Here is a 27,627-nt window from a genome sequence, read left to right as displayed (position 1 = left end):
CATACTTATATTCTTTCAAATGATATAAAATATATATACAGTGAAACCTCACTATAACGCGGTTCACCTTTCACCGTCTCGCTGCTTCACAGATTTGTATCGTGCTTTGTGTTCTGCATTCTGATTGGCTAAACAGTCTCTCCAGTACAGTAGTTATTTGTAAAAAACGTTTATACAGTAATTTTATTTGTTAAACAAATGCTTGGGCCTGTAAAAAGGTTTTGTTCTTTGGTTTGAATGTATTATTGAGTATTTCATTGTATAATAATTGTAAAAAAAAAAACAAGGTTACTACTTCACGGATTTCGCCTATCACGGGTTCTTTTTGGAACGTAACCCCAGTGAAAAACGAGGGTTCACTATATATATCTATATATAATTTTTTTTTTTTTGGGGGGGGGGGGACTATTATTTGTTTTCTTGTGCTTTGAAAATTAATTTCTATTTATTTCCTTAGGCAAAAGCCTAAAATGAGTAACTGTTCTTTAATAATAGGAATAATATGTGTTGTCATCATTGTATATTCCCATACAATGGCGAAATTGGCTCTCTGTGTTTGGCCCATCCACTCACAGGTTGTGCGGTGCATGGCTGTTGGGGTGCCTGGGGGGTGATTGGGGACGGGGTGTGCTGCTCAGTGTCACCATGAGATGTGCAATGACCGGGGATTGAACCTGGGACTCTTGTGTCCTGGGTTGGCTGCCCTGCCTCTACCCCATCTCGGCCCCCATTAAAAGGGGAGTGGAACGTCAGTCCCCCATTTGGACCATCTATGGCCTAAATGGGTCATTAAAATTCTGAAAAACAGCTGGTAGTCATTAAAACAGATTCAAAGGTTTTTTGAAAGGACACTGATTAAGCTGATCAACTCGTATGTTGATGACACCACTTTATATTCTTATAAAAATGTCAAATTTCTTCCCATCGATTATTTACTTAAGTGTTTTCAAAGAAAATAATTTCAGTTATGTCTAGCCAAGTTTTATGAATTATTATCCAAAATTCTACTTTTTGGTAGGTCAATGAAGGTTTATTGTAGGATAAAAAGGTTAATTATAGCAAAATTTTTGTTTTGCACTTAATTTTGCTCATTTCGAGAAGATAATTTTCATCTTTTTTGCTATTAAACATATATATATATATATATATATATATATATATATAAAGTATCACCAAAATGAAAAAATAAATAAATAACACCCACATCTTTCACATGTTGAAAGTGTGGGGAAACAAGTGTGATAATACGAATATTTAAATTTTGTGACATTGCTGCACCATTAAGCTAAACTGAAACAGTATAATTTTTTCCACTTTTCTTTTCTCTTACAAATGTCTTCAGCAGCCCACACAAGGTTTTTATGTTTTATGGCAATGAAAATGTCCCTTTTCCCTCACTTTTCTGTAAAAGTCAATGTTTTGAAACCCATCAAAAGCTGGCAACATCTGTTTAGTCACTGTGTGTGAGACGAGAGGAGGCGGAGAGCAACAGAGAACATATTTGCAGATGCAGAACTCAAGGACGTGCAACCTGATCATAACATCCTCATAGTGGATGATGAATATTTGATTTGGTTTCTTATAAATGTGTGTGGTGATATGCACTGTGCAGTATGCAAGTAACACACACACACCTGGACAGGTGCCTGAGTGAGCAGGGGGTGATGCAGTGAAGGTCACGTCACATCCTAACACCTCTGTCAGAGTGCTCGCCATGACTTTTAATCTCTGCTGACAGAGAGGAGAAACCCCAACAACTTAAGGTGACAGACCTGATCCACTAACGCAACCATGAATCCTAACAGTCCGCTGTGAGTCATTAGTGCAGAACAGTAATATGTGTGTATGTAGAGCAAAGGGGAGGTAATGTGCAAATCTGAACTGGCTGACCTGCAGCAAGGTGGAATAAAATAAATGAAAACAGCTCTATCTGATATAAAACTGCTAAACAACATTATGAAGATACCAACAATGCACCCGTCCTCCAACTGCAGACTGAAAAAGCAGAAATCTGCATGAACCTTGGAGAGATACCACTTCATCTGAACTTAAAAATACATTTAGGTCAGAAATGTGGAAGCGTAGAATAGCCGTGCCCCTAATCTTTATTTTAAAGCTTTATTATTTTTTTAACCTAATTAATTTAACCTTTATTTGTACAGTTATTCTGTTATCTTGCACTAACCAAACTAGTTTTATCTCATTATCTGGAGAAACATACTTTTGTCTTCTTGAGGTTATGACAATTTGCCTCAAAGAAACAAAATTTATGAAGGAAGAAGGCCACCTGCATCATGAAGGACCCCACTCACCCAGCACACACACTTTTTGCCCCACTCCCCTCAGGCAGGAGGTTAATGAGCATCAGGTTTGTGCTGCTGTTGTTCGGCATATTGTTTTGTACTATTAGCGTTTAGAGTATTATTAGTTTAGCGTACTTCTTAGTTCATATCCTAGATCTTATTACTGTTATTATTTTACAATTCTTACTTTTGTTCCATGTAACTGGGAGGCTGTGCACACAATTTCATTCCAGCACGTGATGCGAATGACAATAAAGAACCTTGACCTTTATTTTGTGCAGACTGTGATGCAAAAATGAGCATTTCTTGTGTTTCACCCAGAATCATCAATCGGAAATGCTCTCGTGATTTATACCAGAAAGTTAAAAAATGCATTTTTCACTGAAAGGCTAAAACTTTGTAACCCTTTTTTTAAAAATTACTCATTTTCATGTTTTTATATGTTTTACAGGTTTCTAATGGAAACCTTTCACAACTATCTGGGGTTTTATATGAATAACCAATGAAAGGTCGCAGTTGTAGCTTGTCAACTTGTGACCACACGCTTTATTTATTTATTCACGCTGCATTTTTTAAAAGTTCCTGGACTATTGTGTTCTTGGCCATAGAAGGTTTCTGTCCTGGAGCAACAATAATCAAAATGTTTTTGATGCAACACTTTCAGCTTGCTGGCACGGCACTTCTTATCTCTGATGAAAGCTATACATGTCTTGTTTCAAAATGGTTGTTTAGTTATCACAATAGAATAAGCTCTGCTATAGATCAATATGCTTAAATATATCTGGTAAAAACCTTTTATCTCTTATGATAATGAGAAAATAAAAATGATTTTACAACAAAACATGCTCCTTTATTACAAGGCCATGAGATTAATAACTCACTTTTTCAACACAATATCATAAAAACACATTTTAAGCATGGCACTCTTTGGGGTCCACATATAAGGTTTCTGTGTTTTTATTAAGTAAATATTATTATTATACTGCATATATAGTTTTAGTTTCATCTGCTTCTTATGTAAAAATAGGTCAAAGGATAAAATAATTTATTGAATACTTACAATACAAACAAGTATTGAGTTACAAATTCAGTTTTGAACCTTTTTCCATGTGCATTCTGTCCATAAGCTCGCACTAAAACAATATTAGAAAATACTTTGTATTGTTTGTATTTTTGTATTGAACGCTTTTTGAATTAGAAAAGACGTTCATCAACTAATAGCATGTGCTGCTTTGAGAACTTTTGAAAACAACTGGTTTGCATGAGAGGAAATGACAAAGGTTGGAAAAAGAGCTTCAGATTTTTGGGCCATAATTATTTATTAATATATATAATGAATTGTGTGTGCATGTTATTTAAAACATTTCAAGGTCTCTGTTAAAACAGCAAGAACAAGTAGCGTAATTTGAACACAGAAAACACAAAACAAAAACCAGGCACTTGAAACAAGTTGGGCGTTTTAAAAGCAAGAGTCCAGACAAAACGTTGGAAAAAATCGAGTAAAGAATGAGGCGAAAAAAATAGAAGCGGAAGCAAAAAAGCGAATATGATAAAGGAAATGTGTCGAAGGCTCAAATCTGATGATTACTTGGTTTTTACCTTGGATGGTCAGCGCTCAGGAGGCAGCAGCACTTCGAACTGGTCGTTAGTTACTATGACGACAGCTATTACAGTCTGACATTTTACCATTCCTGTTTGCGAGTGGGCGGTTTACACTTTTAAAAAGTAGTTTTATTTGAACCAACTTTCCTCAGCTCGCTCTATCTCTGAGCTGCTGAGCTGCTAAAGAAAAACCCAACATTTTTCAGTCAGGTCATCTGGACAGTTTCTTTTTTTTGTGCTGAAACATTTCACCTTCAGTCAGGAAGGCTTCATCAGTCAAGGAAACACGCAACAAAACTGATTCTTCCCCAAACAGCTTACTCCACAGTGGAACAAACCAGTTCTGCTTGTGATAAGATGGTCTCTTTGGTCCAGATGACCAGACTGAAAAATGTTGGATTGTATACCTGGATTATTGAGCACGGACTTTGTTGTTGCTAAAGAAAAACTTTCTTTGCAGCCGAGCAGAACAAAGAAAACGAGAAATAAGGCGTAAAAAAAGGAACTCGAGACTTGTTCTGAGAGGAAGTTTTAGAGAGATCAGCTCTACATGTATTTCCTTTCATTTTCTTTTCATTACATCATTCTCCAAAAAAAAAAAAAAAAAAAAAAAGAAAAAGAAAAAGAAAAAGAAAGGAGGCTTACTGACATTTGCAACTTTTTAGATTTACACAGCTAAACCTCGTGCTCTGATGCATGAAACACAGAGAGGAAAAACAAAAGCTTTGGACCATGAAATTAGTAATGAGAGTGCCTTTAGGCTTCTTTGAAATGAATGCTGTATATTCACTTATTCTGAGCACCATACAGTGTAATATATCACAACACTTTGACTCATATGTGTCCACAAAGAGAGAAATGGCAAAGAGATAAAAAAAAAACCCTCTTTTTTTTGTTGTACTTTTTTATGTTTAGACAATAAAGAGTAAAAAGCTTTTGTTTGACAGCCGTTTAACATTATAATTATGTTTATTTTGAGTGTCCTTATTGGTGCTTTTTCACCTTGGTAATGCCAAAAAATGAGAAAACCAGACCTTGATCTGAAATTTTTTGGGGGGACCTATTTGTGAAGTTAATCTAAAAATGGTTCTCCCAAATCAAATTTTATTTTAAATAAAAATGTAAGTGCAGCCAAATGATTTCTTTTTTACTTGAACAACAAAAAAGCCAATCTGTGATGATAAATTGGGAGGAATCTGTACAAACCTGCAGGTTTTATTTTGCCTCCCTTTCTTTTTAATTATCTTCTTGTTTTAATGGTCACTCAGTGAGATGAAACCAGCTGAACTCGTGCTCGGTTGCTGGTCAGTCTGAGGGTCTGAGCATGAGCAATGTCAGGGTGTAGCCGTGAGGAGGGGTTGTGGGGAAGAGCCTGTTGCCGAGGGGGAGGAGACTAGAAACGGGTGGAGGAAGGGAGGAGCAGGCGACTGTTTAACATGATCATTGTGCAGCCATGTTCCCTTCCCCCTCAGCTTCAATCCATCCATCCACTCTCCACGTCAGAACAAAAAGCACATGATACCCAGCGGATTATTAAAGAAAATAACAAAACCACCTAAAATACCCATTAAATTAATAAAATGCTTGTGACTGCATTCACCTGTAACACGCTCCAAACCTTGCCTCCTGCTTTTCTACATCTTTCCCTGCACCCATCTGCCTCTGAAATGAGCTTCTCCCTTCTGCATCAATTTGTCCTTCAGCTTGTCTTTTCTCCCATCCTGCTTTGCTCTGACCTGCTGAGACGCACTGAGCAGCGGGTGGACAAGAAAGACTCTCTAATTCATTATCCAAGGAGCATGTGTGTTTATCTGTATGTGTGTGTGTGTGTGTTTGTGTGTAACTGATCTCCCATGGGGCCAAGGTTGATCTGAGGGTCATTGAGGAAGTCGCCATGGGAACACAAGCCCCGCCTTGGGTTTTGTTGCTGTAGCCAAATGCACATATCTGCTTATATTTTGTCCAAATTCTCAATTATGTCCTCATCATAAACAATAGTTTTTCACCAGAATGAAATGTAATTAACAGCCAAACTGAAGTGCACTCATATTTGAAAAAATGTTTTAAATATATAAAAAATCCAGTTATGATGATGCACTAACACAGTATTACATTCAGCACAATTATAATATTTTAAATGTGTGTAACCAAGTAGCATAGACTGCTCTGGATCTAAAATGCTAACTTATCAAGAACAAAGACGTTTTTTTAAACAAATAAGTTTTGTCTGTCAGGAAATATGCCGTAACACTGAATTATTTTCTATTTACTATCCCCATAAGGCAAAGACAAAAGTATCACAAACACATTTTCTGCTGCAAAGTCCAGTTTGTTTGATTCTAAAAATGGCAAACTTTCTATTTTATTACAAAAAAATCTAAATACTTTACAAAATGCAAGTCAGCCTTTAAATAAATAATTTCTTTGAGGGCTGACATTTCAACTGGCAAGTTATGACCTCACCCCAGCACAGTTGTTTCCAAAACACTCAGTGGGTTGCATCCTGTGCGCCCATCTAAAAAAATAAATAAATAAAATCTGCAACTTAAAGCACAATTTAGTGGCATGTATAAACCGTGCAAAACATTACTGCTGCTTCAGACACATTTCCATCCTGCCTAAAAATATCTTGAGCCAACAGTTTGGATGTGACCGTGGCGAACAGTTGGTGACAGAAGTTCTGGCTCACGAGCCATGCTGTTTTGTCAGCATGTGGCAAACCGACCCAGGCGGCAAGTGTTTCGTGGAAAGAGCTGAACCCATCCTTCGTTTCTATCCTCTCTTTCCCATCTGTTTCTGTAAGGTTTTAGTCATGACTTAATTAAAGCCTGTATTGATTTGGTGCTGAAACAATCTATCTATCTATCTATCTATCTATGTGAGCAGGTTTGAAATGTGTGAAAAACAGGATTTTGTCTGTTTACCTTCAGATACAGGAGGGGTTTCTCTGGGTCACATCTAGGGCAGCGGTCACTCCTCGAAAGGTTCCCTCTGGTATCAGTCACTTAAAACTCAATTATATATAAAAAAGCTTTAAAATATGTATATATTAGAGTGAAAAACGTCGGAAAAGTAAAGAACTAAGTGCTGAAGTGTCTCTGGGCGCAAAATGATAAACCCCTCAGGGCCTGATCCTCTTTAGTTGTCAGATGAGAAACATAACATGCAAAATGTCCACCTTGTTGTTCCGTTCCTCATTCACTCCTGATACTTGCATGCGAAACAAGATAAAAAATAAAACAGGAAAGCCATCGGAAACAATACTCCAAACGTGACTCCAAAAGACTGGCGTGGAAGAAGCACAGGTCCGTGGAGTCAACACTGAAGAACTGGCGCTGTCCGCAAAGAAATCACAGCCTCCTACGCAAACATCCTGCTGATCAGCGGCGCCTCGGCAACATGTGTGCTGGAGAAGGGCGGGTGGGGGGAGATCTTTCTTTCCCCCCCACCACAAACGACCACTTTCCACCACCGTCCTGTGAGGTGTTCCTGCTGCTCCAGATTCTGCCTCTTCCTCCTCTGCTTCCTCGTTCCCTTCCTCGTGCCTCTATCCGAGCATCACCTCCTCGCGCGCATCTCGCTGCATGTGAGCTGTCGAAAAGCAGGCAGAGCGGTCGTGAAGAGCGACGGGTCCGCTTTTAGAGCGATTAATCACCGATTCTTGCAGAATGACGTCGTTTGGAGACAAACATTTTAATAAATAAAGAGAAAAGAGATGCGCTTTAAATCTAAAGTGAGGGAAAAAAAAGGGACATGGAGCATTAGGACACAGTCAAGATTTAAAATGCGTGTGTGTTTGGTCATAAATTCAGATTACAAGAGTGCTTTAAAGCCATTCAGACTCCTTATTCTGTTAGTAAAATATATATTCTTCTTTCGGCTGCTCCCTTCCTCAGGGGTCCCCACAGTGAACTAACTCTGGATGCTCTTCCTGATGCAACCACAGACCACCGAGCTACCACAGCTCTCTGTGTGGAGCAGCCTGTTTTCAAACAGACTCACCATATTTCTGCAAAGGAACGTGTCCAAAGAAATTCTGGTGGTTTTAAAAACATCTCCAGTCTCTAAAAATGTATGTGAGCTGGGAATGTGAGGATTAACCAAGCTGCACCAAGTCATGGACGTGCATGTGCACAATGCAGTTTTGGGATTATATTTAGATGCACAGTTGTAGATTGTCCATATAAACATAAAACCAGATTTGTTTATTAATTAAACAGTAGCAGGTTTGTTTCTTTGCATGTGCTCCACAATATGAAAAATGATGGGTGAATGAAAAGTTGACTGCTGTTGGGTGGGACAGTTTTCTCTGTAGCAACACCTAGAGTTAAGGAGGAGAACTGCAGCTGTACCAGAGTAAACAACAACAACAACAACAAACTCTTTAAATGTGCTTAATGTTAATCAACTAATTTTCCAGGAAAACGGGACTTTGCTTATTTTCTATTATTTTGAACGTAGAAAATAATTTTTGCAGCTTACTGCTGAGTTACTAAAAGAGTGTTTTATGAAAGTCTTTGACAATTTTAAAACAAGACCCGTTTATTAGTTAGTGAATAATTAGACTCCATAACTAAATTAGAACCAGTACATTGTTTTGCTGTCTTATAGAGCATTGAATGTGAGTGTGTTAAATCAAAATGCATTGAAAAGCTGGATCATATCACATCATATGGCTGCCGATATATTTTTATTGAATTGGATTATTGGGAGTGTATTAATATGTATTATATTCCCACCGGCAGATACAAAACCCTAATATGATTGCTATTTTATTAAACTTTTAGAGCTGTCTATTTTATATTACAAATAGAAATAGGTATATTGGTCCAATTGGCCCATATTGCAGTGCAAGGACCACATCTTTCTGAAAGAGCTGTCTACAGCAGGTAAGATATTAATTGTTCTTAAGGTCCATGACAGTTCATGTTCCATATATCGATCACCTTACGTAAATGCTTATAAATACAACTTTTTAAAAGTATATTTTTCCTCAATAAACTTGTCTTTTTAAAATAGCTATCTCAACCTGAAATAAAAATATATAGTTTTTTTACATTAAAAAAAAAATGTTTTTAAAGGCCTTTAAACTAAAAAAAAAAAACCCTCCACATTATTGTTTTTTTTTCCCCATGTCAACAAAATATTTATTCATGGAAATTTTGGAGTAAAACTAAAAAAAATACATATTATATAATTAGCACACCCCAAAAGATTATTTAACTAAAAAAAAATAAAAAAAAAACTCCAGTCCAGAGGTTTTGGGAAGACCCTCCATCCTGCAGGACCCTCCAGATCCAGTAGCTGACAATGAGGCCTTGTTCTTCTTGATTTTAACCGTTTTTAATTTTGATTGTTATTGCAAGTTATATATTTTTCTGAACAGTACTGTGCAAAACATTAGTTTCTGCTTATTTTTTTGTTTTCACTGATCAGGATATACCACCAGCTGCTGGGGCATGATGCATCCGATACAGATGTCCTGGTTTCAGTCAAGTCAATAGGAGTCAGCTGTTCTGAGCCATGGAGTGTTGCTGTTTCAATTATTATTATTATTTTGTACCAAATGTTTACTTATGCAACATGCACGTGTGTTTTTGGTCTTATCATCCACACTAAAACATTTTTATCTGAAGGGATGAGAGGCAGGACTTGACAGCAATGTCCAGCTGGGAAAGATGTTGAAGTCCGTCCTGGTAAATTTTTACAGAGGCTCCCAAGCATAAAAAGCAAAGCATCACCAAGTAAAGTGTAGAAATATAGGAAAAAAAAATACAAATAACATTATTTTATATGATGATTACAGGATCAGAAAATTATTTTCCATCCATCCATTATCTTTACCCGCTTATTCCTTTCTGGGTCATGGGGTCACTGGTGCCCATATTCCGCAGCCACTGTGCAAAAGTCGGGGGACACCCTGGGCAGGTCTCAAGTCCATCACAGAGACACAGAGACAACCATTCACTCTCTCACTCACATCTAGGTACAATTTAGAGTTACCAATCAGCCTAACGTGCATGTTTTTGGTCAGTGGGAGAAAATCCAGAGAAAACCCACAATTGCATGGAGAGAACATGCAAACTCCACTCAGAATGGAACCTGGCTGGGATTCGATCTTGCGACCTTCACTGAGGCATCTGCTATCCCAACTGCACCACCGTGCTGCTATAATCCAGACAGAATAAAAAGAAATCAGAAGGATTTTTAGGTTTTATCAGGAACAATGATGTTTATTGACGTCACCAAATCGATTTAAATAAATAAGTGATAAAAATTAAACTGGATTATTTTTCCCCATGAGATTTTCTTAGGGTTAATATTCCCATTGAATTCCACTTTGAAATGTTTGAACTTTTGCTTTAAGCTTCAATCTAACAAGGATCAATCATCAAAGATGTACGCTTTGGAAAGTCAAACCCATGCTCATAATTTACAAAACAAAACAAAACAAAAAAAAAACATTAAACTTGTCATCTGTACAAGGTTTAGCCAAATAATTAGAACAATTTGACCCTTTTTGTCTAGAACAAGACCTTCATCGAGCTCCATTAAGATGATGGACACAACTGTCCCAGAGACACGTCCAGACATTCAGCAGGACAAAGTATAAGGAGTGGGCATCAACGACCATTTCCTCACTTGCTCTTTCATCTTCTCACTACAAATTGTTTCACCCCTTCTTCTCCACCTCTCTCTTGTAAATCTTTACTCGTCTCCTCCTCTAATTATCCAACCCAGCCTACATCTGCTCGACTCTCGCGCTCTGATCAGACGAGGGGCAGTTTGAGGCAACGCTAAGGGCAGCTAGCTGTGTGAGGTTTTTTTTTTATTGCATCCATTATTTAAACTCACAGAAGTGGATATTAGTGCACTTTGAGAGTCTGCGGTGTTGAAATATTTATATTAGCAGAGAATGAGAAGGTTGGGTTGGTCATGAAAAGTGAATACTGCTTTAATGCTTTTTTTTTAAATATGCTTTTATGCTCCCTTTCTCTTTCTGTACCACACAGGGTCAACACAATTGGAGAGGTTGGTCCACTCTACCTTCACAGAACCCCCCCCCCCCCCCAAAAAAACCCCACAAAAGTCTTAAATGATAAAACTGGAAAATACATTTTTTTTTAATTGTAAAGAGTTCCTGCACTGAGCTTTATTTCCCCTAAACCTGTCTGTCCTCCATCCCCTACCCATCCCCCACCATCTCGCTCTCCAAATCACAGCTGACTTTACAGCATCTCGGCTCTTGTGTGTGCTGACACATCAGTAGTGACGGCAGAAAAGACAAGCGTGCACGTAGGGGATGATGAGAAGGCAGGAAGCCTCGGTGGAGAGACGTGCGATGGGACAAAAACAAACCGAGGCAAAACTGTGGTTGTGTGGAAAAGATAAGCGGCAAACACTCGTTGAAAGGCACGTAGGGAGATAATCGGTGAGGCTCACGTGAGAGCTGGAGACAGAACACACAGATCTCTGTCTGTGCCTCAGGGACTGGGAGTCTTTATTACATTAACCGACACAATGCCAGCCTTTCTGTTCTCCGGCCTGTTGTCTGCTGTGATCCAAAGCTTTCTCTCCCTCTCTGTATGATCCTCTCCGGGAAGAAAAACCTCAGTGGTTTGAGATCTTGTAAATACTTACATCCATTACATACAGAGTTGGCAGTCACACTGCCACAATTCTGATGCACAGCTTCTTTCAGTTTTTTTAGTGAAAACATGACATATATTGAATTATTTTAACAGAAAAGATGAGAAAAGACTGGATAATCCCAGTTAAATAACCTACATGACCAACATTTAAGCAGCAAAATAAGTATTATTCAACTGGAAATCACTTGAAAATTAATTGAAAATTATTATGATTGAAATAATTGTTTGAAAAAAGGGGCAGATATATTAAGATGTTTTCTTCTTTCTGCTGCCTTTCATTTTAAATCTTTTGTATCTTTTTTATATTGTTATGGAATTGTTTTGTACTTTTTTAAAACGAATAAACTTTATACCATACCATACCTTACCATACTTATTGAGGGGACGAACCTTAAAGAACTAGACAAATGTTCAGATGCATGCTCAATAATCCAGGTAAATCTGACGAGGTTGAGTTAGGTCCTTTGGACAGATTCTTTGTTGAAATGATTCATCTTTTATCCAAAAGACTTTTTCAAAGTCCACAAGACTTCACTTCTGAATGTCTTTTGTGCAACAGATGAAACATTTCAACAATGAAGAACCTGACTCAACCTTGTCAGACATGATCTCTGATCAAACCCATCACTCAAATCCTCCATTAAAGTGTTAGTTTGGATGTTTTTAAATGGGAGTCTGTAGAAAATTATGATCTATTAGTATCTTACCTGTTGCAGATAGCTTTTTGAACGGTCTCAGTTTGGATAAATAGAGATAATTTTTGGACAGATAGATAAAGTAATGGATTATCCAAAACTCAAGTAATTTACTACCTAATTTAAACGACTTCATAAATTTCATGGTGATTCATTTTTTACACATTTTTTTCTCATTCATTCAACCTTTATTTATAAAAGTTAGTCCCATTGAGCCTCCGGGACTCATTTCCAAGAGAGACCTGAATTTTTTACACCTTTACATTTCTGTTAGATTTCCTACATTATTCTCACACTAGTTACAATATTTTTGTAGGAAGTGCGCCAAGCTGCACAGGAAGCGCTACAGCTAGCTGCTGCTGTTTGCAAATAACCATCAAGTTCTATTTTAAACACTAAAACTGTGACTCTAGAAAAATCCACAGAACTTAAAAAAACAAAAAAAACTCAAATGTCGTGAAGATTTTTATTTACTTTTATTAGCTTCTTGATTTCTTTATTTTTTTTTAAATTTTTTATATATATGTTTCAGTCTAACCAAAATCTGTTTTTATTTCTGTAAAAGCAGCAACCTGCAGAAATTTATAATTTTCCGAAGTTTTTGAGAACAACTGGTAATGATTGAAGATATTCAAAAGCTGTCGGCACGTAGATACACTATGGTAAGTCCGCTTTTATTGTGTAATATATTATTAATAATTATTATTCAGGCTCAATGTGATTTATCTGTCTAAATAAAGGTTGAATGAATGAATGAATTATTAATAAATAATAATTATTACTAATAATTGCTTGATTCATTTGTTCAGATATTGCTCTCTTTATTTTATAAATATCTTCTGCACAAACTGTCATAATCTGTGTTTTGTGATGTTTATGTCTACTTGTGATTATTATTATTTATTTTTCCGGGTCTGTTTTTCCTGTTTCCAGCTTCCCCAGTGTTTCTCTCCTCTTGTTGCCAGCTCCCGCTCCTCCCACTCTCACCCGCTCCTGATTATCCTCCCCAGGTGTTTGTCATTCCCGCTCGTTAGCTTAGTCTTTAAATAATCTCATTCTGTTTTTTCCCTTGTCCGTGGATTGTGTTTTCCTGCCATCATGCTCTGTTTCCTTCGTGTCTTCACACAATATTGGTTTTGTAAGTTTTGCTGCCTCGTCAGCTTTTGTTTTGAGTTTTTATTAATAAAAAAAAAAAAAGTTTGCTTTATTTTCACCCCTCAAGTTCCTCTGGGTCTGTCTGCACCCTGGATTCAACAAAAACCTCAGAGCTTGGTACACACAGTGTATAGAACTACAACAAACTGTAATTCACATGATTTTAATTTGATTTCTGGTCCTGATTGTGGTGTAGACGGAGCAAAGAACATTTTGTGATTCACTCGGATCCATTTGTTTAGAGCAGCTCACTTGTTTTTCATCAAACAGAAACAGACTTTTCCAGCGGGACTTTACTAACCTTTTAAAGCAGGTCACTTTGACTTCTGAAACCTGTAATTGACAGTTTGATTAGGTCTTCTGCTGCCTGAGGCCTTGGCTTAAGGAGAGCCTTAATGCCTTGTTTACACCTTCTCTGATGCTCACTGCCTCATAAATCTTTATTAAATAATAAAAACAATCCCAACACAGGTGTAACATGCATTTTAAATGTAAACAAAAACCATATTTGCCCAAACAAAAGGGAGAAGACACCGTAATAAAGTTAAATAGCAGATTGTCGTTGATAATGTCCATGGCTTGGATTTGGATCAATTAGGATCTGGCAGATGTGCTGAATCATTGCTGACCCCCAGGGCTCAAAGAATACAATCCAATTTTCCCACAACAAATTTAATACCATTAGGCAGGATAAAAACCGGCAACTCACAAGGGAGGAGTCTTTTAAAAACCGGAGAGGTGGATGAGAGTCGGAGAGACTTAGCAGCTGTACAGAGGAAAGAGGCGACACCCATTAGTACTCTACACAAGATAAAGTAGTGATGATGCCAACGGGACGGTCATACTTTTCCAAAAAATGAGAGCCTGACAGGATAGAAATACAGTCCTTCACTTGAGCGCTACAATGGAGTCGACTGTGGCCTAAAGGTGAACCAAAGCCGTGATAAAAAGAATTAAACAACTCCAGCATCTTTGCTAACTTTCACCATGAGGATCTTCAAGAAAGACCTCCGCCTTCAGGACATCACCATCATGTATTTCACTGCCCTGGCTGCTCTGACGGTCATCTTGGTGGCTTCGTACCAGGCGCCCTCCCATGCTGTTGATGTGTCCAGCCTTAAATCCAGTCCCTCCATCCCTCTGCCGCCTCTCCCTATGCCTTTCCGAATGCCCCTTGACCCTCGCGGGGAGCTCCAGCTGGCCTGGAACGTCAGCTATGCCCATCAGGAGGTTTACATTCAGCTGAAGATTGCGGAGCTCAGGCATGGCGTTGTACTGGGGATGTCGGACCGCGGGGAGCTGACCAACGCTGACCTGGTCGTGCTGTGGGACTCGGGAACAAAGAGCTACTTTGGGGTAGGCAAGCTTAAGGTCCTAAAACATTCAAGACCAAAAGAAAGAGAGAATATCGTCTAATTTTCCAAAGAGCAGCTGTAAAACTGTTTATTCTGCTTTTCTAAATCATATAAGCTCAAGGAGTTTTTTAAACGTTTAAAGGAGTGGGGCGTCCCCAACATTTTGTCTGTCTGTGATCGTTGAAGTGTTGGATTTTGGCACAAGCAGCCTAGGGACGGTTTTTGCTCCATGATCACAGAGTCAGGAAAGATGCTTATCGGGATTGCTAATTGGAAATCAGTCAAACTGCGCTAATAGCTGAGGCTCTACTGGGAATCATTAGCAGATATTTGCAAAGCCTGCGCTAATTGAGTTGAGTAAATTGCATCATTTTCCGTTTGCCACACACAAGACTTTAAAAGAAATCTGACGTTAAAAAGGTTTCTCTCCGAAATTATCTCCAAAAAGTATTTTTTTTTGCAACAGTTTTGATTTCTATCCACTATTTCTATATTCCAGTTAGATATATTTGAGAAAAACCTACAGAAGAAATAATTGAATGTCTTTTATTTGGAGTTTTAGAAAAAACATTTTCTACTTATACTGTTTCAGTTGCAGAGTATAAAAATGGACCCCATCCATACAGAGATTATTTTAATTATTGCCCACCACCATAAAAAGACGATCATGAAATCTTTTTTTTTTTTTTTTTTTGGCTCTTACTTCCTTTATGTACCAACTTTTAGTCAAATAACTAGAAACGCTGGAGTTAATTTTATCAGGCGGCTGCAATTTTTGAGTTAGAATGGCTTTACTTAATCAGAAACTTGCAGGTTTTAATCCCAATTTCCGAATAATTAAATATTCTTAGATAAAAAACCATGTACCTAATTTGATCCTCAGTTTTAAATCCTGAAAGATGAAAACCTTTTTTTTTTTTTTTAAATAGAGACCATCGTTCCTTGAATGCATGCCCATCATTACCAAAGTTTTAAACACAGCTGATTAGTGCTCAAAGTATGTGTCGGGCATCACTGCTAACTACTACCACAGTTCATTATCATTAAGAGTTAAGTCATCCGGTTGATTGATGTGGCAGCCATCTTGAATTGGGTTGACACCAAATAATGAGTTTTAGATGTGCGGTGAAGGATTATGAGAGTTTATTCAAATCTATCCATTGGGGTGCACTGATTTTAATAAACCTTAACTCAATACAAGATGGCTGCCACATCAACTGTCCAGTTATAAACAAAATTACATATTCTGACAAACAAGTTTAATGAATTTTAGCATCGCAACAGTTCAGAATGCTGTTACTAATGTAAGCTGTGACCCTCAGAATGACTTGTGCTTTAATATAATGTTTGTTTTCCAAACAATTAAAAAAAAGAAGCATTTTCCTGAAAATTAGTCCACAGCTCCATCTCAGGTTAAAAACGAGCCACATCATGTACGACAAACTGATGTGAAATCTTTTCCTGGTAAATTGATCGCTTCCAGTCTGGCGTTCTTCTGTCTGTCGTCCATTTTTCTTTCCTCAAGAGGACAAATTTACCAGCAGATAAAAGGTCACTGCTGTGCTGCAGTCAGACACAAACACACACAAACACCCCCTACCCCTCCACACACACACTTCTTATATGCCCCAGTTGAATAGACATTTTGTATTAAAGGCTATGAGACTTTAACTGCTGTTCGTTTGTTAGCGTTAGACAGATTTTCCATTTTTGAAAGACAAATGATGAAACATAAAACAGTCAACGTGCATCAAATGACAATTTTAAAATGAGCTTTTGCAAAACAACTTTACTATGAATTTTTGCTAATTTCATAGTTTCTTGATCAGTAATTTTGATGGTTTTAAATGCTAAAAATGTTTGTTTTTTTTTTAGATGCAAACAATGGGTTTTCTTATAAAAGTCCACTCAGCCCCAACATATAAAGATGGTCCGTGAAAATCTTGTGAACTTATTAGATAACTCAGCAGCTAAAGAGCAAAAAATTACTGCAATTGTCAAAAATAGACAAGAGATCACAGTTTGATTTCTATTAAAACCTAAAATCAGCGTTGCGTTTCCCTACAGCACCTCTTCAGCAAAATAATACCAGATTTCTGCTCTGGCTCTCGCTCAAGATGAACTCTCCCTCCCCAGTTCTCCTCTTCTGCTTTTGCTCTCTGTGTGTCTGGAGCTCCTGGTACACACCTCTGAATAAAAAATATTATTATGGATCTGGTGAGCTGGACTTTCAACGCAATCGACAAAATCTTTTCAACAAAATGACAGTGTCCTGGAGAACCCTCTTGTCTGGCTGAGAATCACGCTGCGGGGTACAAGAAAGATCTGTGGGGAGTTTGGCAGCTGATGTGTCTCTCAATTCTGTCTCAGGAGGATGCTGAAGACATTTATATATTTGGATTTATGATAGCAGGGTTTCTGCTCTTTGGCATCGGCGGGGCTGTTTTTAATCAACTTTTGAAGAAAACATCGGCAGCAGTTTTGACTATGCAAAGCTTCTGAGTCTGTGTGATGGTTTGGTTTGTGGTATGAGGACTCAAAATCAGCTGATTTATGAGCTAAACCTTAAGATGGAGGCAATTTGTGAAAATCACAGGTCACCTGCGACTTCTAGGACTCGCCAGCATGTTAGGATCAACCTCGAGGAAGGCTCATAACACAAATCAGTGCATTGGATTACCCATAAATCTGGCAATTTTGGACCGGGAAAGTTTCCAGCAGGACTCTAGGCTGACAAAGTAAAAACGGTCTGCCTGAAGAAAATCAACAATCGTAGCTTATCTGAATCTGACTCCCCTGTTTGGCCTCGGATACGAGCAGACTATCAAATTTCTCCTAGGACATGGGACAAAGCTTCGTCTATTGCAACCCCCCCTCTGAGAACTTCTGTGCAGGCTTATCAGAACTGCTGGCTGAGCAACACTTTAGGACTGTGGCCAGTCTGAAAGTGTTCATGGACAAATCTCAATGTCTTGACATCAAATGCATATGTAATCATGTTTATAAATGCACTTGCAGGTAGTTTTTGATGCCTCAAATTGTGTCCTGATTAGGGATGCACCAATCCACTTTTTTTTTTACTTCCGATCCGATCCCAATACCCAAGTCTGAGTATCGGCCGATACCGATCCAGTTCTGATATCATGCTCATCATTGATTTTATATGAGGCCGTAATAATCTGCTCTCAAGTACAATTTGTACAAATATATGCATGCATGTCCAAAAAGGCAACTTGAGGTAAGTTTTATTAATGTTGGATAAGTTTTAAAGTTAGAATTAAATCCTGCTAACACAAAACATGTTTCTTTTTATTCCTAGCTTTAAAGTGGATATTAAAGTGATTAAGTGATTGTTTAAAGTTATTTTATATTTTTTAAATAAGGGGCAGATAGATATAATAATTTTTTTTCTTCTTTCTGCACTCTTTTCATTCAATGTTTTCTTTTTGATTTTTTGTTTGTTTGTTTCTTTTAAATGAATGAATAAATGAATTAAATTAAATTAAATGTTAAATGGCTTCAAACACCTGCTAAGTTCATGGCATAAACCAACAGACATGTTCCTGTTTTTAGTATTTTACATCACTTTATAATGTAGCTGTTTTTGTTTATAATATAATTTTCAAATCATATGTTTTTTTATGATTGTCTACTGTTGTACTGATAAATATCTCCTGGAGGGTAAACTATATCTTGGCTGCAAGTATCAAGCTGTGAAATCCTTCGTTTCCTACAACTGATAGTGGTTGGTCATTAATTATGAAGTTTAGCAACTTCTCTGTAAACATTTGAGCTCCTTGGCTTCAGCGATGTCTTCTTCTTGTTCAATCCGAAGCAGGCAGCCTGATTTGGGGCAGCCGCGCTCAGTTTGTCCCTCCTCGGAGACAGGCAGACTGAGCGGGGCAGATTGGACGGGGCTGACCGGGGTCGAGTCGCTTGTTTTGGGTTGAGCAAAGAGCAGCGCCCCGCTGAAGCCACGGAGCTCGAATGTCCATCGTAAAACTAATTTTACCGCGGTTTAATGTGGTGCTGTAACTCTGCAGCCATTGCACATTGCTGTCTTGTTTTGTGGTGTTTTTAGTGTAAAATACTTCCACACAGCGGACATGTCTAGATGAAAAGTAGGTTAGCAGTTAGCCACAGTGCTGCTAACTCAGTCCTCACGTTGTAGCTGGCTGCAAACTATGAACTGGATTTCCTGAATGTGAGGCGGGTCTTATTACTCTGGGTTCATGAGACACGCCTCCGTTCAGGAAATCCATTCCATAGTTTGAAGCCAACTTGCAGCGCAACCACAGACATGCATGGATCGGAAATATCGGCAGGTGGATCAGAAAATCCGATACGTAAATTATGCTGGTATCGGAGGCCGATACAGATACTGGATCGGATCGGCCCCATCCCTAGTCCTGATAGGACAAAATGTGAAGAGATCTTTTTTGTAATACCACTATCTATCCTGAAGGTTCTTCCCCTTTTTCTATCTAAAAGTGTTCTGACAAAGAATAAGGGGCCGCACTATTATAGCAGCAGCAACGTGAACTCTGCCCATCTTTCGGATGACTGTACGAACATAATTTCATTGTATCCCTATAAATTGATAATAAAGCTTATTCTGATTTCTGACCACAAAATAATTTCACTTATTCATAATCATAATTATGAGCGTATATTGTCTCTTTTGTGAAGTCATCAACTCAAAACTATTAACTTGTTTTAGGCCTCTATATTTGAAGGACAGAGTTCAAATTCATGTTAAATCTTTTGAAACTACTTTTGTATTACTAGCTCAAATATATTATAAGCTCAAGTATTACATAACAATAGAGCTAAGGTGGATAATTTTCAAAAGAGTTAGGTTTTTATCCCTCAGCAGGCCTTACAAGTCAAAGACTGCTTTTTTCTTAACACACATTGGACAGAATATTGACCACATGTTTTATTGGATTTGCACACACTGTACGTAGTTTAAAAATCAATGGCTTCAAATCTGTGCAGTTTGTGTGGTACTGTTATGCAAGACTAAAATGGGAAACAAAGAGAAAGCTTTTAGATGTTATTCTGGACAGGTAGGGATGTGAAAAAGAGCCGAGATGGCGAGGCCGAGCTGGTACAAAGCCTTCTGGCAGAGAAGAAGAACATCTTGTACACCAGGTTTGGAAGGTTTCACAACACCAGCTGCCTCAGTTTTTACTTAATTCTCTCTCTAACGTGCATCATGAATCTCTGTCAAACAGCTCACTGCAGTTGGAGTTGTGTGGGTTTAAAAACTGACAATGGAGACTTTTTTTCTCCCTCAGCACTTAGTAAAAAATACCTGGGGTTTTACAAAGCCTACATTTAAAAAAAAAAAAATCAGCTTTATTCAGAATTGAAGGGAATATATTTGAAATCCTTATAAATTTCTGTCTCCTATTGCTATCGTTTGTGCCGTCTCCTTCAGGATGCGTGGAGTGACAGCGAGGGTCATGTTTCGCTGGACAGCCAACAAGACTACGAGCTGATCGAGGCCAAACAGAAAGCTGATGGGTTTTACCTGCTCTTCAAAAGACCATTTAGTACATGCGATCCCAAAGATTACCTCATAGAGGTGAGAAAAGTTATTATTTCATGGAGCGTTTGAGTTCTGTGTCATAAATTAAATACAATTGTCCAGAAACTATCAATATTTTACACTAAATCATTGACAGCATGTTTTACAGCAGACATCCTTACCAGGTGCCCGAACCACCTCAACTGTCTCCTCTTGTGATGTGGAGGAGCAGCGGTTTTCCTCCGAGTCTCTCCTGGATAACTGAACTTCTCACCCTATCTCTAAGGGAAAGCATCTACCCTACAGAGAAAAACAATTTTGACCACTTATATCTGCGACGTCATTCTTTTGGTCACTATCCAGATTTTGTAACCACAGACAAGGGTAGGACCTTGCAGCTCAGCTCCTTCTTCACTATAATGGACCGGCACGGGGTATGCAATACTGCAGAAGTTGCACCGATCTGTATGTTGACCTCACGTCTCATTCTTCCCTCACTCATTGACAAAAACCCAAAGTACTTGAACTTCTCCACTTAAGGCAGAGCCTCACGCCCAACCCCAAGAGGACAGTCCACCTATTGCCAACTGAGGACCATGACCTCTGATCCTCATCTCAGCTGCTTCACACACGGCTGTAAGCTGCGCCATTGACAGCTGGAGATCACGGCATGATGCCACCAACAGGATCACATCATCTGCAAATAGCAGAGATCGATTCCTGAGGCCATCAAACTGAATATAACCTCTGGGTTGCAGCAACTAAAACCTGTTACTACAACAACGCCAACAATCATCTTTGTTGGCTGTTAAAAAAAAAATATATATGTGCAAAAATTCTCACTTTGAAAGGTTTTTATTTTGAAATGCTTCTGCTAGCATTTCTTTTTGCACAATGTTATTAAATTCCTCTTTCTTTTCTGATCCATCAGGAAGGAACCGTGCACATCATCTACGGGTTGCTGGATCAACCAATCACCTCTCTTGAAGACCTGGACCTGTCCAGGATCCACACAGGGGTGCAGAGAGTATTGATGCTGCGTCCCGACACACCATCACCCACTCTGCCTCCAGATGTTCAGCCCTTAGACGTCTTGGCACCAAACATCACCATACCAAACCAAGAAACAACCTACTGGTGCTTCATCCACAAGCTGCCTGAAAATATCCCCAAGAACCACATCATCATGGTAAAAGAATCAATGATGACAATCTGCTGGTTAGAAAGTAGACTCGAGCAGGGGTTCTCAATCGTTTGAGTTTTCCACCATTTTCTCTCTCTGTTTCTGTCAGTACGAGTCTGTGATAACTGCAGGCAACGAGGCCATTGTGCACCACATCGAAGTGTTCGAATGTTCACCAGAGATGCGAGACGTGCCAGAGTACAGTGGCTCCTGTGATGACAAGATGAAGCCGAAGAAGCTCAACTTCTGCCGTCACGTGCTGGCTGCATGGGCTATGGGTGCAGAGGTATGAAAACCTTCCATCTCATGGCAACCCAGATTTATGTTTGTTAATTCATTCAACCTTTATTTATATAGATTAATCACATTGAGCCTCGGAGACTCATTTACAAGAGAAACCTGTTTTACACAGACAAAAGTAAGGAAAAGAGAAAACATAAGGGGGAGGGGAGGTAAAAAAAAATGTATCTCGCACCATGTCTTGGCTTGGGCACAGTGAAAGTTGGGGGGGGGGGGAAAAAGAACTCACACATAAACAGCAGACATAATGACATCATAATACATTTATGCATGAGGAGGAGGCCGACGAGGGCAGTGAGTTGTCCGTGGAATGCCAGAAAATTCCATAGTCCTAATAAGATGGCACAGTGTCTATTAGCCGGCTCAACTCTGACACAGATCCACAGATGTCCTCAGGAGGGGAGCGTTGGGGAGGGGGTGGAAGAGCTTCTCATTCACATGAACAACCAGGAGAAGTTCGAGATAGTTGGTCAAATCAAGACCGGGTGGGAAAGCCAAATTCAAATAACAGTTATTTTGGGTCAGGCAGACTGCTTGATTTCCATGTCTGCCTTCATAGTTCTGCTGGTACGTCTCAGTGGCAATTCCAAACTGCCAAATTTTGTGATCAAACCGCCGGACTAAGCTCGTAGCCTTCACCAAGGTCGATTGCGCCAGTGAGTCCCAGGAGCCGCAAAGTGGTCAGCGATTCTCAGGAATCATGTCCAGCTTACTGCTCAGCTCATACAGCATCAGAGCTTATCACTCGGTAGAGTTGCACTCGAGTCCAAATAATCCGAAATTCCCACCCCGTAGCCGTCATCTCTGAACCTCACCCAATCCAACGAATTAACAGTAATTACAGGTCCGAACCAAGACACCCCCCCCCCCAACATTTTTAATTAAGCTTCGACTGTTTATACCACCGACTGTTATTAACGGTTGGCGGATGCGTGCGGATGAGGGGGCAGAAGATCAGAGTTGAAGAACAGTCAGTGCATTAAATGCTTCCCCTGATTCTGCCTGCATTGGACCCTGCTCTGACATGTCAGATATTTTGTGATCTCACCTGTTTGGGTCTCAGATGCGCGCGTCCTCCGAGTGCCGCAGCTGAATGAACGTCCATTTGGGCTGATGGATCGCTGGCAGTAGTCCATCTGAATCTTAACTGAACTTTTTACCTCTTTCAACCAGCTGGTCAGTGCACGGTCAAATGGCCATGTGTGGCAGGTACAGTATGACAAGCCATGTTTGCATATATTGGATTGTCAGCCGCACATGTTCCTGACGCAATAAAAAGCCAGACACTGACCCGGCCCACACATTAAGCACATTATTATGGCCCGGCCTGGTCTGAATCCAGGTCGGGCGGGGCCAGGCTCTGGGTTAGAAATGACAACTCTACCGCTCGGTACATTCCTTCATACAAGCCAGGCAACTTTACCAAGCCCAGAACAGCTGCCGACATTTTCCGTATTTGTCGATAAACCAGGTAACCGCCGACTCCAAAAAGCAGAAATCTTATAATAAATTCAACTATGTATGCGTCTTCAACATCCTCAGTGGACACTACAGACAGACACCAGCTTCCACTGTCCCCAAGATCCATAGTATATTCGGCTGCAAGTGTCCCTTCAGGGCATGAGGGCTCTCCTGTACCCAGTCTTCTCAGCGAGAACATTTTTATCAATTGCGTTGAGAGACCAGCTGACCAGATCCATAATTTACAGTTGGGAGGATATGTAGTGAGAGGCTCTAATATGAATCACAGGACAAAGAGCAAAGCAGGAGGGAGGGCAGGCGCAAGAGGCAATGCGTCCGTCCTCATCGAGAGCAAGCAGAGAAGTGTTGCCAAATCATTTTACTCGAAATGCAAATCATTTGCAACAGAAAAAAAAAAAAGAGCCCCCACATCACAAGATGAAGCAGATCAAACAGGAAGAGTCAAGTGTTTTGATAAAAATAGCATGGACCTAATTGAAAGAGAGCACTGGCATGAAGCTTGATTTTGCTCCAGACCTTGCACTTATTAAGAGATATAAACAAAAGCTCCCACATAAGTAAAACCGAGCGTGGAACTGCAAGCTTTAAAATTTGTAAAGATGATCCCACCACGCAGCACGTCTATTAACAGACAGTCTGTACGTGGGATGCACACAAATATTTATAAATAGGCTTACATAAAAAAAAACAAGTATACTCACAAATGTAAGCAAACATTTGCACGGAGAAAATACTGAACAAGTTGTTCTATACAAGACGCACAATGGTTGCTTGAAGGTCACCTAATCTACTTTTTCTATTGTTTTTTTTTTTAGGATTTTCAGCTGATATTTTGCAACACCTTTAGTGGATAAAACACATTTAGAAGTTCTGCTCTCAGAAACAAATTCCACTAATTACAATGTTGTTACCTTAATTTAATAAGTGTTTCAAGTCTTCTAATTAAAGTAGCGCAAACCTTGCAGAAAACTAATTTAAACGTTAACTAGACCGATCCAATTTAGACTCCAGTTTGTTAAGAACGTGGACAAAAACTGCAACTCTATGGAGAATAAAACCAAAAGATTGTGGTTTAAAACGAGCGCACCCATTCCAACATCACTCACTGACCTGCAGGTTTTAATGTTTTCATGATCTCGTGTTTTCCATCTCTATTCTTGCCTTTTGGACAGACAATATTTTGATATGTTAGTCATTTTCAAATATTCCCAAATTACTCTTATTTGCTCCATCATAAGATTTTAAGCAGGAAAATATGTTTTTCTCCTGCAGCTTTACATCATTCCACAAAATTATATCAGCGGCAGCTGAGTTTCTGCACTCATTTCAATTTAAGATGGCTGCCACAACGACCTTAGCAACCACAGAAATGACTGTAACATGTTCAGTTTTACGGATACTGAGCTACAGAGAGTCATCTCCATCACTTTGATTGCTAACAGATAATGAAAGATTTTGCTTTAAAACTTTGGCATGGAAGTTGTTGAGCAATGTGCATTCCTTAAAAAATAAAATAAACTCGCTCACAATTCAAGATCTGCTACATTAGATATGTAGCCTGCTCTGTGAGTGACGTGAATGCTGTAGTTAACATGTTAACATGGTTTCTTGCAAAACTTCTTTATTTTACCATCTTTCTGGCTCTAAAATCAAATAGAAACACCAAAAGCTGTAACTTCAGAAAGGTACTTCATAGACCAATGAGTGACAAAATGGTGGCTGAGGCTGCGAGCCAAAACAAGCAAGAGGCCAGTGAGCGGTGAAGCTGTCACCGTATCTCTCCACACGGCTTCCTGCTGTATCACAAGTAAGCCTGGCCTCTCTCCGACTGGATTATCTGCCAGCTAAACAAAAACAAGCAGGATGCCTTCTGCGAGCTGTGAAGGCTGTTTAGGTTGGAATTATTCTTGCCTCCGATCATCACCTTCTTGTAGTGTTGCTTTATGTTCTGTGGCATAAGGCAAAAAAAAAAAAAGCATGATACACATCTGAAATGCTTTAAAATGTATATGAATTAAAGCTATAGCTCTGACACAATACTGAAAAGGGAATATGAAAGGTTGCTGTTATTGAACATCTGCATGTTTGAGAAGGATTTGCATTTTTAAGTGTTTGCTCTTTTTCTTTGAAACCTCATAGTTTGATTTATAGATGAAAGTCTCCTTTCACTGTGAATTGTAGAAAATTGATATTACCCCAAAACTGACAGCAAACTGTCGATTGTGCATATATTAAACTGAATCCTGTGTCTTTTTCCTCATGAATCTTGCATGTTTGCATGAATGTGTGTGCACTTGCAGGCTTTTTACTACCCCCCTGATGCTGGACTGGCTATAGGGGGACCTGGATCTTCAAGGTTCCTTCGTCTGGAAGTCCATTATCACAACCCTCTCCTTATATCTGGTATGAATGGTTCACGTGTGAACAAATACCATCCAGATCAAACATTTTCTCTCCTCAAAACACCAATGGCAGAAACTTATTTATCTCTCTTTTAAAGCCACAGCTGCTTCCAATCAACTAAAAATCAATTTCCCAAATATGTCGTTATACAGTACTTGCACATCTCTGGAGATTTGTACTTGTTTTCTGTTCTGAAATTAAAACACCTAAGGATGTCACATTGTCAGGGATTTTACTTTTATTTATTTATTTACATTAAATGATTTCAAACTGCTTTTTGAGATTTAATGGGGAAATGCTGATGTAACTGATGACAAGAGAGAGAGGGTTCACATTCAGATTTCATGTGGCTGGACTTAATTTTGCAAATAAAAATTTAACTAATATGAACTAGAAAATCCCACTGAATGCTAAATAACTGCTGAATTTTGTTGAAGAAGCTAAAACAGAATTGCTCAAGCTAAAAGTAGCAAAACATTAACTACAAGCTAATAGGAGCAGAACATAAGCTAAAAACCAAAAGGAGCAATACACTATGTGAAAGTTAAAAACAACATAATGCTAACTAAAAGTAACAATACAAGCTGAAAGTAGAAAAGAAAGCTATTTGAAGCTAACTGTAGCAAGAAGACTAACTAAAAGTATGAAAGCAAATTAATTAGAAACAAAATTAGCAAAGACCTGGCTAGAAGCTAACAGTAGCACTAAAACTAGCTAAAGGCTAAAGTAGCTAACGACCATCTAAAAGCAGTAAAACTTTAGCTAAAACTTTATAGTTTAAAAAAGGCTAATGTTAAGTATAAAAAAAGCTAACTAGAAGCTATAAGTAGCAAAAGTTTGGAAGTGAAATGTAGCTAAAATGTTAGCCAAAGCAGTCAAATTTAAGCTAAAAGTATCAAAAGGTAAACTAGAAGCTAAAAGAAGAAAAGGCCTGGCTAAAAGCTAAATGTTCCAAAAAGGCTATTTAAATGATACATTTTAAAAATGGGTAACTAAGCAGCGAAAATGAAACTAAAAGCTGAAACATAGTTCACACAACTAAACTCATCAAGACAAAAAGGAACTTTTTGTCTTGAAATAATATTATTCAATGTTCTCTACTGTTTTCAGACTATCAACACTTTCATGTTTTTTTGCTTTTCTTTGGCGAGCTCTTTTAAGATTTTCTTGTCTAAATTACAAAAAAGTCCAAACACACTACTGGCCAGGACCAGATGGAGAGAAATCATCACATAATCATTGTAACTAGGAAAAATAAATTCTGTTATCCTCTGTCCTCGGATTGCACCATAGAAATAAGTTCCTGTAGAGAGAAAAACACATAAAAAAACAACAACAAAAAAAAACATTTCATTAGCATGGTTAGTGCAGGATTATTCTGTATTTACTGTGTTAGAGATTTTGGAGTGAGGAGTAATGTTGCCATATGTTGAGCAGTGATGCAGGAGTGTTTCACATGCAGGCCGACGGGATTCATCAGGGATTCGGCTGTATTACACCCCAAGCCTGCGGCGCTACGATGCAGGAATCATGGAGCTGGGCCTCGTTTACACTCCAGTCATGGCGATCCCTCCAAAACAACACACATTCTACCTCACTGGCTACTGTACATCTAAGTGTACCAAGACTGTATGTGTTAAAAATCTGCTTAATTTTTCAGTTGAAAGAAAAGTGTTGGTCAATAACGTGTGCGTTTTTCATAAAATTTAGAAACTCTCCTTGGAAAGTCTCATGTTCTGTTTGTCTACTTGTGTCTCCAGGCTTTGCCCCCAGGAGGGATCTATATTTTTGCATCCCAGCTGCACACCCACCTGGCAGGCCGAGGAGTCAGAACAGTTTTGGTGAGGGGAGGCAAAGAACTGGAGGTGGTGCAGGAAGACCAGCACTTCAGCACAGACTACCAGGTGAGGACTCAGAGCAACACTGATGCACATTTGTATGTAAAAAGTGTGTGTGTGTGTGTG

The 27,627-nt window shown here is 38.8% G+C and overlaps 2 protein-coding genes across 2 annotated transcripts in view; one reads left to right on the top strand and one right to left on the bottom strand.

Annotated features, from left to right (window-relative positions):
* Positions 1-6,939, bottom strand: part of LOC119424642 (protein FAM163B-like) — a 109,168-nt gene extending 102,229 nt beyond the window's left edge. Inside the window, exon 1 of the mRNA XM_037692129.1 lies at positions 6,830-6,939. The gene's annotated coding sequence lies outside the window, so the exon portion shown is untranslated. The remainder of the gene's footprint in view (positions 1-6,829) is intronic.
* Positions 6,940-14,394: 7,455 nt separating this feature from the next.
* The window catches only part of dbh (dopamine beta-hydroxylase (dopamine beta-monooxygenase)), an 18,183-nt gene continuing 4,950 nt past the window's right edge, over positions 14,395-27,627 (top strand). The window contains exons 1-7 of the mRNA XM_037691926.1: positions 14,395-14,763; positions 20,206-20,352; positions 21,227-21,484; positions 21,588-21,764; positions 25,561-25,663; positions 27,126-27,292; positions 27,424-27,567. Coding sequence (XP_037547854.1) covers positions 14,395-14,763; positions 20,206-20,352; positions 21,227-21,484; positions 21,588-21,764; positions 25,561-25,663; positions 27,126-27,292; positions 27,424-27,567 — 1,365 coding nt within the window. The remainder of the gene's footprint in view (positions 14,764-20,205; positions 20,353-21,226; positions 21,485-21,587; positions 21,765-25,560; positions 25,664-27,125; positions 27,293-27,423; positions 27,568-27,627) is intronic.

This window comes from Nematolebias whitei, chromosome 18, assembly GCF_014905685.2.
Source record: "Nematolebias whitei isolate Nwh7 chromosome 18, NemWhi1, whole genome shotgun sequence".
Taxonomy (NCBI): Eukaryota; Metazoa; Chordata; class Actinopteri; order Cyprinodontiformes; family Rivulidae; genus Nematolebias; species Nematolebias whitei.
Note: the sequence above shows the minus strand (reverse complement) of the source record. Positions and strands in the feature narration are given on the sequence as shown.